Below are 15,549 nucleotides of genomic sequence, written 5' to 3' on the forward strand. Positions count from 1 at the left end.
GTTGCTTTTCAATCAGTACACACCAAAGGAGCTGCAACTATAGAGGAAATACTAAACAATATCATAATTATAAAGTCATCAACTCTACCCCAGCGGAAAAACTGACACTTGTGTAAGGCGTGGTGTCTGTGAGCTTTTAGGACTCGTGCGGGAGGTGAAAACACTGTGTAAAATCACATGGTCTCCTTATGTTATGAAAATGATCATATTCAAGTGCAATCGTTGGTTCTGCATGTCTCAATTAGCTATAGGTGCTAACTTATTGATTTGCAGGTCAAACTTGCGCAATTCTGCATTGAAAACCCTTCATTTTTCGAGTTGAAATCTAACGCTGTGCCTATTTATAATCAAATTAAGACTTCGGGCTTCATAGTGTGATCAAGATTTAATATCCTCTTACAGTGCCAATGCATTGTCTTGCCTTCCGGTAAAGAGAATAACGATAACCATCAACTGGGAGTTACTGCATTTCTCAGAGGTACCACTAAATTCTCATAAATGATATTGAACGACACTGATGAGGGATCATGAACTTTTCAAGCTTGGCCAAGAGTCGGTCAAAACATTGTCTCTCTCTCGTCTACCGAAATATAATAAAAGGAAACAATAATCCAACAGCTTTCTTTGGACGTATAAATGGTAAAGACCAGAACGGACAACAAAAGAGCAGAGAGCGACGGAGCTGGAAAAACGTCGCGTGGGTAAAAATTAAGGGCGCTCCGGGAGTTTTTAGAATTGATTGCTTATGTTTGTTGGCCCAGAATAGCTGGACACTGAGACGAAATCTAGAATGCTTTAGCTCTTGGCAAACAGAATTTTTTTCTGGATAAACAAACTGCTTATTGCTTGTTTATTATAATTAGTTTCGATGATTTGTAAGAGGTAATCTTTCCGTATTTGTTGGGCTCACATTGCAGCATTTACTTTGTTTTCTTTCTACGAGCGACAAAGTGATTGTTTGTAATGTTTGCTTGAAGAGTTAAGAGATTATTTCTCTCGAGGAGGTCATTTGATTCAAGCTGTTGTGGGGGGTCGACGACTGTTCACCATAGAAATTGTGATTTTAGTTATTCATGAAACCATTTTATGCAGTTATACAAATGTAAAACGCCGTAAAAAGTGAGGTTCCTTTAGACAGTCATGTCTTGGTTCAACTCAAACTATTTTCAGATGAATTCAGACGTATACAGCTGAATTCAGAAGGGGTGGTGAATGGTAAATGCGAGACTTTGCGAGATGGCGAGACCAGCGCTTTTCTTTGCGAGTCCGAGACATATTGACTTTTTAGATTGCGAGACCGAAACTTCAAAGTGTTTTGAGTACGAGCGCGAGGGGCTCAGACTCTTAAAATTCGAGCCCCAGATTTAGTTGAGAGCTATAAGAACATGATGAGCGAGAATGAGCTTGTACAGAAGTCTTACAAAGGAGCCTTTTGTCGTAAATACTTGTGCCTTTACACAATCCCTCAATGGACAACAGATAAGTTCATCGACTTCGTGGGTTTCATCATGAGCTACCGTGGGTTACGTGTGGCTTCTTAATTCCCCTTTTAGCCTTTTAGCCAGCCTTTGCGAACAAGCTGGAACTGGAAATTCGACTATAACACACTACGCCGAGGATATCCTAGAACAAAATAATTGTTTTTGGTGCCAAACTGACGTCGCGGTAAGGTTTGTAGCTTTCTGTGGAATTCAGACAATTTGGCAGAAGTTAGGATTAACTTTTTCTCGGAAATTTGAAAGTTGCTTTATTGAAATTCAATATCAGGTGACCAGAGGACGTCATTTATTCTAACAAACAAACGAATCGGAACTTCGAAACCCTTAACCTTGCAAAAAGTCGAGACTCCGAGAGAGCTTCGTATAAAAATCGAAACTGCGAGACGCACATAACCGAAAAAACGAGACTGCGAGACCCGTGAAATTCGACTAAAATTTTGCGAGACCCAGAGCTTTTGAAGGACCATTCGCCACCCCTTTCAGAGTTCACCTCAGTTCCCGGAGTACGACTGAGAATGTATTTTCTAAATTGACCTCTAGTTTAAGTATTTCCTTGATACACGACTGCTCTCCGTAACTCCCTTTAAGGAAAACAACGGAATGGCACTAAAACATGATTCCAATTTGGCAATCTTTTGTACGAATGCCCGTCCTTTCGGCCTCGTTGCAGAGAATACGAGGGAAACTGGTACAGTCTGAATTGGTCACCGCGCCTGCAAATGGCCGCTTTGTCGTGCTGCTTGTTCAAAACGTGGAAGATATTTTCGCTTCAGGATGCCACGAAAGGTTTGTTTTAGCCTTAAAATAGTATCGTAGCTCAGCAAATTTAATTTAACTTGTATTTGTGGATATTTTTCAATCACAAAGTGTGAACAAACGAGCGCTTAGCATGAGTGAATCAATTACCGCGAAGTACCTAGACCGCTCAAAGCAGAGAAATCTCAAAAGTTCTTCAGACTTTTTTATCGTCGTGGAGTCGGTGGTGGTTGCCAAAAAAATCTTAAATCGATCAAATACAGGTCTCAGTTACACTCCACTTCATATTTGACCGAAACACACTTTGAAAAAAAGGAAAAAAAAAACTCATACTGTGCTCACAAAGTTAGTCTCAAGACGAGAAAAATATTGGTGCACAATTTTAGTTTCTTGTATGTATGGATGTCGCGTTCTGCGATCTGCAGTAGAGGAAACCTGTCTAAAAATGTGGTTGGAAGCATACAGTCTTGATCAAATTTTCTAGATTCAAAAATTTTTTTTTCCAACATTTTATTATTATCACAACATTACTTACATCACTTTCACTGCAAAACGTAAGGTTAAAAAAATTACATTACAAGAAGTAAGATTACAACTAACACTTAATACATAATATATCCAGTCTTGCTTTGAAGTTTATCATATATTAAATTATTACCATTTACAGTAAAAATTTTGCCTTTTGGCCTTTAGAATAGAACAAAGCTTGGGGGTTTAAATTCGATCTTTTGTAGGAAGATGTGTCTCTTGCCAAGAAGGATATAATAATTAAAGATATGCATTTTAGGAAAGATAGATATATTCAAAATTATACACGTACTGTGTCTATCAAAACCATCCATAATCTTTCATAATCCTGTCACCTGTTGTCATTTAAGAAATAGAAAACATGTACAGTGTTTCTATCGAGTTATAGAAATATGAGTGGAAGTTTGGGAGAACGAGAAATGCTGTGGGAACACAAGCCACAGGCGAGTGTTTCCACAGCTTTTTCTAGTTCTCCCAAACTTTCATGAGTGTTTCTATAACTCAATAGAAACACGGAAAACATGTTTTCTATTTGTTTTGGAAAACACCGTGACGAAAAAAGGAAAAAAACTTGTTTACTTTGATCATCAAAATGTAAATTCTCTTTGCACGCACGTCAACAGCTCATGCTAATTCTGCGTTTCCATCGAGTTATACAAACATGATTCTTAACCAATCAGTGGGTGTATTTTCTTAGGGCTGTTTTCTAATATAGCATACTGATACATGCACTTGTAGGGAGCGATATAATTGTTCATTTACTCATCAGTCATTTCATTAATTTTGTAGAGAAAGTCAGCAGTATCAAAAGAACCAAAAGCCTCTACAGAAAATGAAACACAAGAGGAAGAGCAAAAGGAGAATTTAACAAATGATCAAAATACATGTAATGCCAAACTCACGAGTGAAACAGTGGACAAACAAGCTCCCCAACCCTCTACCGCAGAAACCGGTCCAGAGTCCTTTTCAGCTGAGAGAATGCTTGAATACCAATGGCCCCCTGACCGAACGGGAGAGTTTTATGTACTCCGACATCAAGTTTGTCAGTTCTTAGAAATTGAAAGTCTTGAAGAGAAATATCCAGGCAAGTGCTCAGTGGTCTTCATTTGCAATGTCCTTGTCCCAACTCTTTCAAGTATTTCATGGGTTTAATTTGAATGCACACACCAGGGGGGGGGGGGGGGGGGGGGAGGGGGAGGGGGTACTAAATAGATATGGGTGGCCCCAAACAGTATGGTTTTTAGCCATTTTGGTCATAAACTAGGGTATGGTTTTTGCACTTAAGTCTTGAATTAAGTATGTTTTTTAGAAGAAGCTACTTTTTCATCATTATTAATGAGACCATCAACAAAAGCCATTCATAAATTATGTTTAGGGCAACTGTGCCATCCACAACAGCCATTCACAGGGTATCAAATTTTTGGTCTGGTCATAAGCAGGGTAGGGGAAATCGCAGATTTTGGTCATAAAATTAATAGGGTAAGGGTTTCTGGAAACAGGCGGGACACTCCCACCCAATTTTTCTGGGAGTACCTCCCCTCCCCTGGGATGCACAAATTGCGCCTTGCTGTACATGTAGAAGAAGGAATGAGAAGCTATGTACAGAATGTTGTGTGTGATTTTTTTAAAATAAGATAATATTATTGTTCCCTGTGACATGGCTCTCGTGAAGTCATTGATATTTTTATGTTCAGATCTGGAAAAGCATATCATAGCAGAAGACGAGAAACTATATGTCAAAGAAAAAGGGATTATCACAGATGAAATTCAAGGTACAATATACAAATAATTCTCGTAAACTATTTGGAATCCTCTTCTTCTGTGTATATGTAGATTGTGCATATTGTGAAACTACTGATATTAAAAACATGGGAAAACCCATGCATTACGTACAATGTACTTTTGCACTAACGCAGAGTTCTCCATAAGTACCAGGGACTAGTTTTAAATCCCTGTCACTACATGCTGTCCTGAGATATGATGTAACAGAACAGTGCCACCAATAAAAATTATTAGCTGGGACGTGCCTTTAGCCTATCAGAATTGAGACAGTGACATCAACATATTTGTACAAAATGATCTTCCAGTTATAATTTTCAATTGAACCCTGCCCTGCCCAATATAGACAAATGTGACCCAAATTTGTTCTCCTTTAAGTTTCATGAACTCAGAGAAGGTGGCTAGTGTTAATATTATTATCATTTGCCTCTTACACATAGAATTAGTGGCATACAAGACAGAGGATATCTGTCAACTTCTGATCGATGGCTTTCCAAAAAAATATCAGGTGAGATATAAAGTGACAATTCCATTAATTTTATTTCTTGTTTGTTTGTTGTTGTTGATATAATAATAATAATAATAATAATAATAATAATAATAATAATAATAATTTTTATTAAGAGGAGTGTTTATTGTGACAAAAACTAGAGCTAAGCTTTACAAAATAATAATAATAATAATAATAATAATAATAATAATAATAAATAATAATAAACAAAAAATAAAAAAATCCTGAAAAGCAATATTGATTAACAGGCAAACAAATAAATATTTAAGTATGTGTGTACAAAACAGCCGTAACAGAAAGTTGTAATTACTGTACATCACCAACTATAGATGAATTGTATTTTGAAACTTGTTTATACATTTCGTTTGTTGTAATGAAACTTTGAAGAAGCAATAGAGACTGCAAAATTACATTTTAGAATACTAATATAAACTATTGTTGTCATGACTAAATCAAAGACAGGAGAGATTGGGAATATTTCCACATGTGAGTTGTTTTCTTGTTACTGTACTTTTATTTGCAGTGCAATAATGAATAATAGAAAGAAAATTGCCAGTACAGTGTAACCACATTTTACATGTAAGTTTATCTCATTTTTTTAAAGGAGTACATTAGAGTTGCTCATATCAGAGAACGTCAAAGGCTCATTCGAAAAGCAGAAGAAGAGAAGGTACTGACAGTGTAAAGAGCTACTAATGTCCTTTTTCTTTGTCTAGACTGTCACATGTTCATGGACATAATAATTTACCATAACAATATTATGATGGTAAATGATGCAGCTCCCTCACAGTTTTCATCCTGATATAGAAAAGCTTGATGTAATTAAATTCATAAATGTTGCACAGAAGCATTTCTATAATTTGGAAACTCAGACTCTCCACCTTTAGACCTGTGTAATGCTGTACATTTATGTACGGTACGTCATTAGCTTAGTATGAAAAATTCCATGTCATTGTATCTCATGAATATGCCTCTATACCACTGTAGATTAGTAATAACCTGCATGATGAGAGGTTGTTGTTTTCTTATACCAACCTACATGTAAGTTTACATTGAGTATAGAACTCAAACTATTTATTTTCATCTTCCATTTTAGAAAGCACTGGAGACGAGGAAAGTGGCAAACTACATTAAGCGAGCCATCAAAGATGCAGCTGAGTTTAATGCACAACTGGCCCAGCAGAGAAGAGAAGAGAGGTGTTCATACTTTGATATGCAGACACAAGTAAGATAAACCTTCTGTAAATCCCTAGAAACCTAGACTTCACAGTTACATTTAAGTATTGCTCATCTATTGCTTTGTTTTTGCTTCATTACAGAGTGTACCATTCAACTACATGTATGTATTTCCTTGCCTTTGTATTAGTTGCCACCCTTCATATAAGTGCCTCCTGTGAACCAGATATTTAAAATATCATTATTGCCACCTTCTTTTTCACATTCAAGTTATCTCTATCCTCACACTCTTATTAACTTGCTCTTGCATACTCTTACATGCAAGTTTGAACATGGCCAAGTTTATTATAATTATTTACTTAAGGTTGTACGTATGTAGACTAGGTGAAACTAGTCTAGTAATTCCCTGAACATCTACATGTATATAAGCGTGAACATTTTTGTCATTGTAGATAATTCATGTCCCATCCAATAAGACGACAAGATTACCAAAGCAATGCACCAAACCAAGTCTATATCCTGTTTCTCTTCTACCAGGACAATTCCAGGAATACTTCAAAAGGTAATTTCTCTCTGCAACTGACTATACATAAATCTGTTTAGCATTAAGGCTGGCCATTGATTTAAAAGTGTCTGCTTCCCTAGGAACATACAATAAAGGTGTGGCAGATCAGTGTAGATTGTTAGAACATGAAGTGTGAAATTCTAGTTGTAAATGCTTCAGACAGCCCTTGTCTTACAATACTTTTTGATGCATTTTCAGTAAGTTCAATTCTGAAATGTGTATAGATAACTAGTTTAGTTTGTTCATTCACCCAAGCCAATTTAAAGGCTGTTTTATTTTTCTTTTTTGCTTTATGTGTACATGTGTAAAAACCAACTCGTTCTGTAAAATCTGTGGTACTTAACAGAGTTTTAAAAATTGTGCTGATTTTTATCCACACTCTCAATTTTTCATCCATTATGGGGAAAATCAAGCCAGCAAGTCATAGCCTGTGAGTTAACCTTTAGTCTGGCAAATTTGCTAAGGGTATTCCAGTCAGGTAAAGGGAAAATAATATTATGAAGCACTTCATGCTATGAAAACTGTAGGTACATGTCAGCATCTGTGTCAATCTGCTTCTCTAATCTACAGGATCAGATTAAGTTTTATCAAATGAATTATCACTCAATGATTCTCAGCATACAAGATATTTTTCATTTCTATTTGTTTTCAACATTTTGAAAGGAAGGCAGAAGAAGATGTTGATTTTTTTTTTCTGTTGATAATACAGGTACAGCCCAGAGGAACTGAACAACTTTCCACTGGGCACTGTGATGGAAATGCCAAAACCACCACTGCCTCCTGCCCCATATGTACCCCCAGAACAAGAAGAATCTGAGGAATCTGATGACATATCTCTGCCAGTAGGTTGAGCTTAACTTTCTCTTTAGTGTAAAGGCTAATCTGAAAAGGTCCAAATCTGTGATTGCAACTCCAAATGGTCCTCTATGGCTTGAGTTAATATCATGCAATTGTTTATACATGTAGCTTAGGAAATATTGCAGACCATATGCTCATACTTACATGTTTATAAATCATTACATTTGTTGCTGATCTATGTATGCAAACTCACTATAATTATGGCATCCACTGCTTCCAGTGTACTGCCAATGTATATTGCTTCATACCTCAGGTAACAGAGCATTCTGTTGAAGCTTACTACGGAAATGCAGTGATCATTTCTTCTCTCCCACTCATTTTAAGAGTAAGAGAACACTTATCTTATGATGTTTTATAATTTCACATTATATTATGAATCAGGAGTCAACAGAAGACGAGGTGAGTGGAAGCAGCTCAGAGGAAGAACCTGAAGAACCTCCAGCAAAGAAAACTCCTGGAAAATATAAAGTAAGTTTATTGACACAAGTGCAAATACAGGGGTACTGCATGTTATAGATGCACATCACACTATTCACTTGACATCACATCAGTTACCAACAACAATTCTTTTATAGAACTACAGGTAGCTCCACCCAGACAATCATACAAGATGAACTAGATGCATACCAGTGTGTTTCCCGCAGATGTTTGTCTTCTTCTGGAGGGGGGGGGGGGGGGGGGGGAACCATATAAAAAGGACAGGGGTGCTTGTTGTACCTTTAAGGGCTTGAAAAAGTAATTTTGGTACCTCTTAGTGTGTTGAGCCTCAAAAGCTCCACAGGGAAAGCTTTTGCGGTACCTTATAGGGTATTTTGCCAAAAAATTATAGCAGGAAATAATGTACTGTTTTAGAATTGGTACCTCTTTAGGGTGAAAAAAAAATGCCACACCCAGAAAACAGGATCTTGGTACCTGTTAGGGGTTCTTTTCAAAATTTCCGATGAGCACCCCCCTCCTTTTTATATTGGAGTCCCCCCCCCCCCCCCCCACCTCTGGGGTCTTCTCACTTAACATCAATTCCTCTCCCTACAGTGTAATTTGTTTGTCTTTGGTCATTGTGCAATCATAATGATACAATGTATGTGCAACATAAATGCTATCAGATGTTTCTGTCTTTGGGTTAGCCCGAGAGAAGCAATGCTTGTATACGAAAAGAGTAAGCTTCTCCTTAGGTGCTGACTGCATAGTGCTGAAATTTTTGTCCAAACCATGGCAGTCCTGATCTAAGCGTTTGTGAGGATTGTTATCTGTCCAAGACAGTCAAGCTATGTTTGAAGCCTTGTCAGCATCCTCAAGTTGAAGTCTTGGGTATACATGTAGCATGTGCAGAGACTCTTAACACACACAATAAAAACAACATTGACATTGCAATTTGTCCATGTGTTATCAAGTAACTTTAGACAGTTTTGTTTCCATCCAGAGAGGAGGATTTGCAGTCCTCAGCAGTATTTTTAAGTACAAGATGGATTTGGTCCATTTTATCGAAACATTTGTAAATGAAAGATTCTAGTAGCCCACAAACTGATGTTCTTTGAAGATAATTAGGTTCCAGTAATAAGTGTGTTTATACAATGTTAATGTATTACTATTTACATGTATCTCCACAGCCACCAAAACGCCCTGATGCTGTTTGTGGTATATGCTTGAAAGGCCCTGATACAAACAAGAAAGGATTGCAGGAGGATCTTATACACTGCTCACAATGCGAAAACAGTGGTATGTCCAATTTTGTACCTAAAATGTCATAGGCACTGTGCCATCATGTGCATATTACGTTATATTTGTCGGTTAGGAGGTTTGTATGGTGAAAAACTGTGCATTTTCAAGTCTGAGGTCACAGTTTTTCACAAAACAGACCAACCCTAAGACAGTAAATAACCAATTCATTTTTTCCTCTCTCTCTCAAATCACTTTTATAATTGTTGACCTTTTCCACACACACATCGTATGCGGCTTACGTGACTGTGGTCAGAGATTGGACTTGAAAATCTGGACCACGCTAACAACCAATCAGATTGCAGGATTTGTTACCGTGCCCTCTTGGAAAACAATAAATGTACTTATGTACATGTAGATGATGGTATTGTGCATGTCCATCTGTGTAGTGTAATGTAATCCTAATGTTCACAAGCACACGTAATAGTCAATAAATAGATCTGCACTTTGCCTCTTGTGGTGTTGTTTATAACTGTTACATTTTTTTCCGTTTTGAAATTTTAAGCTGTGTAAAAACCAACTATACGCTGGCTAGAAACCAAGGTCATTTACTTGTATGTTTGCACAGGTCACCCATCATGTCTGGACATGAACACCCAGCTGGTTGCTGTGATCCAAACTTATCCCTGGCAGTGCATGGAGTGCAAGACTTGCATCATCTGTAGAGATCCATTTGATGAGGTAATTATTATTGTCCTCAAAATATTAATTGAGGAATAAAACCATAGTTGCTACGTACAGTTCCACCCCCATTAAACGGCCACCCTTGGAGAAATGGATAGTGGCCGCTTAAAAGGGGCTGGCGGCCGCTTAATAGAGGTAAAAACAATAGAAAAACCTCATCGGGACTTTGATTACTGGCCGCCTAAAAGGGGTGGCCGTTTAATAGGTGGCTGCTTTATAGGGTTCGACTGTAGTTTGTAATCTGATACAGGGAACTCGAGACACACACATGTACGTAGTTTTCATTTGTTGTTTATTATGTAATTGATTCGGGTATTCGGGTAACCAATGCAGCATCTATGCAAGTCCTTTTTTGCTATACCCCGTCCCTCCCTGGTGTCCCTTCCCCACCCTCCCACGAGCCACTGATGAATCTGTAAAAGATCTCTTTTGTATGAAATCTCCCCTCTGTTTAGTCTGTCCTGACTGTGGGTAGTATACAGTAATCGCAAAGCTGTAATTATCACAGAATTCATTCGTTTGTACTCAAATGAAGAGTTGTTTGTTTACAGGATAAGATGTTATTTTGTGACGAGTGTGATCGTGGATACCACAGTTTCTGTGTAGGATTAAAGCAAATACCTGTAGGTGAGTATCAGTGACATGGTGCACTTGTAAAAATACCTATACTCTTGGATTTGATCTTCTTTGCTTTCTTCTGCAAGGCCACTGAGAAGTAAATAACCTAGCAAGCGTTCCCATACCGGAAGAGCTTTTCCGCGGCATTCTGGCCGCGCGTAAATTGGAGCGAGAGCAAAAACTTCGACGAAGCAGGGGGTGACGTTCCCTCGCTCGCCCCACCACCCCCTCCCTTGTCGATTTTTTTTCTCTAGCTCCAATTTGCGCGCGGCCAGAATGCGGAAAAATCCCTTCGTACCTGAACGCTTGCTATGCAGGCTAAGAAGTAATTCTCTCTCCAGTGTGTTGAAGGTATTGTAATAAATTTCATTTAATTCACTGAATGCAAAAGGTTACAAACTTACATGTAACAATGTTACGAAAACGTCTTTCCTGTTCTGAGAAACTGTTGCGACTTCTGCAAAACAAAATTGGTTTCTAGGACTTTGCTCAGTATCATTCTAACACTTGGGGCAAAATATTCGACGAAAAACTTACCGACTTTTCATACGGTTGAAGTGTGAAATTTCTTTCACCCTATAAGCGAATTAGTACTTTATTCTTCTCTTTAATTTGCTGGTAAATTTTTAATGTTATTGTAAACAAATGAATCGTCGACATTTTGCTTATGTGCACAATCTTTTGACCATGGGAATGAGATACATATAGGCAAAACCATTCACTTCACTCCGAGGTCGATTTCTCAAAAAAATAATACCTTGTGCTTCAATATTGCTCATCAAACGGTTACTTTTGATGGGTATCACTTGTTTGTGAATGATAATTATGTTGTTGTTGTTTTTGTGTGTTGTTTTCTAAATAAAGAGTTTGTGATTTTTCTTGTACCAGGTCGCTGGACCTGTGACATGTGTGGTATGTGCGCCTCGTGCTTAAGAAGATCGCCAGGTGAAGGAAACACTTCCAGATGGAAACACGAGGTTTGTTCATCAACATTAATTTTCTCCTTACACTATCAATACATTATCAACCAGCAGGGTGATGAGAATAAGGAAATGAATCTTCTAGAAAATAACGTTTTCATTTACATTGTGCATCTTAAAGAGCTGTAATTTCAATTTGCTGGATAACAAACAAAGATGATGAGAACTAATTAGAAATTGGCATAGGTGTCCTCCCTACTCAACTTTAAGATTGGTGATCTGTGTTGTCGTGAACCATCATCACCCTTAATTCGGACAACAATTTTGGATCCTTTGCTGCTGCGGAAACATAGCGAAAGTAAATTTACGCCTACAAAACACGAGTTAGACTGAAACAACGTCTGTGAAAATGATAGATTTTTTTAGTGCACCCTCAAGGTTTTACAGATACACCGAAGAGAAAATAACACAAATTCTATTAAGTCGTTACGTATGTCAAGCAATAGGGAGTTTCAGAAAGCCATGACGGCAACGGCAACGGCAACGTTGCTAAACAAAAGGTTTAATGAGCGGAACAATGGCTGTGCGCGTACGTTATAATTCTTGGTACATTTCATTGCCGTCCTCTGCAAAACAGCAAAATGAAATGACCAAATTATGCGCTGTCTGGAGAACGTGAACCACGATGGCTAATTTCAGGAACTTTTATTTCGAATTTATCGATGTGTCCGAGATTCAGTTTCGTGATGGCTTTGACAGTGATAAACAAAGTAAATGACTTTTGGGTACCGCGAGATTCGTAGATAAAATATAAAGTCATTTTTTTAATCGACGTTATCCTCGGCGTCGCCGTCGTGGTTTCTTAAAAAAAGTGTCACAACTGAGAGTTCTCTCCATAAAGTCCGGTATAAAGGAAACTAAGAGCTTTGGAGCTATTTCGAAGTTTTATACTCTACTGTACTGTAAATTTTTCGGACGGTTTTATTTTCGGACACTTTTTTTGTCCGAATGTGAAATCGTCCGAAATTTTTTTTGCAAGTAATGTTCCTTTTGACATTGTCGCATACGCTTTTACGCTTTTGTAGGACAATCTTTCTTGAAACAGCCGTTTGTGTAAGGGAGTGGTTTGTTGCACTCCTTCAAAGCCGTTATCTGGGCCGACCTGCATTGCTTCCTTCTCCCTGACTGCCGTTCCCTTTCTAATTGACTTTACTCTCCCCTCCACAGTACACCAAGCCGCGTGACGGATCCGAGGTGCAGTTTTTACAAACCCTGTGCACTGCGTGTTCAAGGTAAAGCAGAAACAGTTAGAATGCAACTGTTTACAGTATACTATCTGGACTGTGATTATCTGACTGTGCAAGTATTTTCTTAAAAGTCAAACACAGGACCTGGATAGTAAAAAGCACTTGCTCGATGTTTTTTTCTTAATGGCTCCCCTTTCACGATTTATTTCTTCAGCAGTTTTTGCTATGCAGGAATTATTTTTTTTGGAAATTGCCTACTCCTCTCCCCCCCCCCCCCCCCCCCCCGCCCTCTCCTCCAAAAATAATGGTCCGTCCCTCATAGCTCACGTGGATGGAACTTGTCAAGCATTATCACTCACTTGCATGCAGTATTATTTATTATACTGTAGAAAAAGAGTTTAAGCCCTTTTGAGTATATTTGCGAGTAACTGTGAAACTAGATATTTTACACTTTGGTCTCACAGGTTATTCAGAGCTGGGAATTTCTGCCCAGTTTGTTTGAAAGTCTACCGAAACGACGAATCTGACTTGCCTATGGTGTGCTGTGACATGTGTGATCGCTGGGTCCACACAGGTTTGGATAAGTTACCTTTACACAGCTTTTTTAATGACACTGGCTCGTGAAGATCTCCTTTTTACTTCATCTTTTCATATTGCATGTGAACGATTGTTTTTCGTGGCATCTTCCATCGAAGTTGTATGGGTAGAAGACTTATTACTGAACAAAAAATACAACACTGACCAGGTACAAACGCGATGTCTGTCTCGTCCGTCAGCCTTAATAGGGACGTCTTCACCTTCTACAGCCTCATGGTAGGAAGTTTTTCAAAAAAGATGTACTTACGTATTGAACCGTTTTTCCCCTTCGTTAGATGTGTCTACCAGGCCTAACTTGGAATTTCGGCGTTGAATCTTCACACAAAATTGACGATAAATCTGAAAATCGGTCACAAGAAAGTCGCAGCTTTCTTTCCCCAAATCAACTTACTGGTTTCACTCATGCAAACAATTTTACATTTACAGATTGTGATGGCATCGACGAGAAAGCCTATGCACAACTGGCCAGGACTAAGAGCAAGTACAGCTGTGTGCTGTGCCGCGGAGAGAAACAGGAGAGAATGGATTCCTTTCACAGAAAGAACAGAAACAAGACCACCTAAAATTACACATCACTATTTATTACTTGGTGTATCTAACTTTTATCGGTATTCTATTGTTAATAGTCTCATAAATAATCTTGTGCTCGCTTTGGTAAAGTTCAAAGCCTGCTACCGTACTCGTGTCACTTGGTTTTAGCCCGCTCATTTAGAGAAGTATTCCGTTACTGTTTTCATCGCGGTCGTTGATGCTCACTTCAGGTGAAACGCGCGCAAAACCGTCCAAACGTGCCTCTTTTACAAATTGGGGCAAATTTCGCAAACGTGCTGGAGCACCATCGTAATTCAGCCGAGCTGGTAAATTCGGTGTTGAGAAATCTCGAAACGAACACGGCCAAAATGATCATGAAAGAACCATGCCCAGAATTTAAAGATAGAACTAACCATTTTTCATTCCAGATTAGATGGTACACTATTCAAATATTGCAATACTGTGTACTCGGACAGCTTGTATATGTTAATTCCAGAATTGGTCAATATCTAATAGTTCAAGAGCACAACATTCGACTGAAGAGCGTCATGTGCCATTTGTAGGCAGTCACTGTGGGATCCGATAAGAAAACATCGTGTTGCTGGATCTGGTAACCTTTTTGCGCTTCTTGCGGCTTCCGGCTCCTGCGGCGTAATTTTCAACTTCTTGCGTTTCGACAGCTCTTGCGGGTAAACCTCAAAACACGTCAGTTTCACTTTTTTGCTGGCTTGCGTCTTTTTGCGACCAAAGAAGTTCTTGCGCCACTTATTGCGCGTGCATTGTGGGCCTTTTCTGAGAAAAAGGACAGACCTTTGTTGCGTTCCTATTTAGATGGGTCTCTTCTCGAACAAGGAGAACAGCGGAATACTTTTGATGGTTGTCTAGGCACAAGAAAAGAGGGCAATTGTTGTAGTCTTGATCAGATGGACGTCTGGTCAGAAACGCGTACATTATGGCTTATAGTTGAGTCTAATCTGAGATGGGTCTCTGCTTATGACCGAGAAGTACGAGTCTGCCTAGACACAATAAAAGGGGCCTTATATTGTAGTCTAAATTAGATGGGTGTCTACTCTGGGAGACATGAAATATAGCGTATACTGCAGTCTCACCTAGATGGGTTTCTACTCGTACAAACGAAGTGACGGGAAAAAAATCATTTTATTTTAAACCAGATGGTTGTCCGCTCCGAGGGACAATGAAATAAGGCTTATTTGGTTGGCTGTCTAACTTGGGTAAAGGGCCTATTTTGCGGTTTTAATTAGATGGGAGTATCCAAACACAGAGAAAAAAGTAGGGCCTGCGATACACCGCAGATTCCTGACAAAAAAAAAAAAACAAAGTTCTCTAGGTAACAAATTGTTAAATTTGTACCCAGATCTCCCTGCGTTTGACGCTGGGTTCGAGATTAACAAATTGTGACAACGTGGATGGTTGTGGAGGTGGGGTTCGGGCCAAAAAGAAGCTAGTGTTTTTTTTTTAAGATCAAGAGCACTGTTGAAGGGAAGGAGCGAAATCGGATAGTTATTGCAATCTTAAAAGTTTTTTTTTTCAAAATGTTAATTTT

The 15,549-nt window shown here is 38.6% G+C and overlaps 1 protein-coding gene across 1 annotated transcript; it reads left to right on the forward strand.

Moving 5' to 3' along the window:
• The first annotated feature begins 2,166 nt into the window (after nt 1-2,166).
• On the forward strand, nt 2,167-15,324 carry LOC110069074 (PHD finger protein 10-like). Its single transcript, XM_020776527.2, has 16 exons — nt 2,167-2,285; nt 3,573-3,867; nt 4,478-4,555; nt 5,003-5,070; nt 5,678-5,743; nt 6,170-6,298; nt 6,702-6,811; nt 7,524-7,656; nt 8,054-8,140; nt 9,280-9,388; nt 9,957-10,069; nt 10,624-10,699; nt 11,579-11,667; nt 12,838-12,902; nt 13,322-13,431; nt 13,881-15,324. Exons 1-16 carry the CDS (start codon nt 2,274-2,276, stop codon nt 14,015-14,017), a joined length of 1,677 nt encoding a protein of 558 aa, XP_020632186.2. The 5' UTR covers nt 2,167-2,273; the 3' UTR covers nt 14,018-15,324.
• Nucleotides 15,325-15,549: the final 225 nt, after the last annotated feature.

The sequence above is a fragment of the Orbicella faveolata genome, unplaced genomic scaffold (assembly GCF_042242905.1).
Source record: "Orbicella faveolata isolate gen_17 unplaced genomic scaffold, um_ofav_v1 contig_15, whole genome shotgun sequence".
NCBI lineage: Eukaryota > Metazoa > Cnidaria > Anthozoa > Scleractinia > Merulinidae > Orbicella > Orbicella faveolata.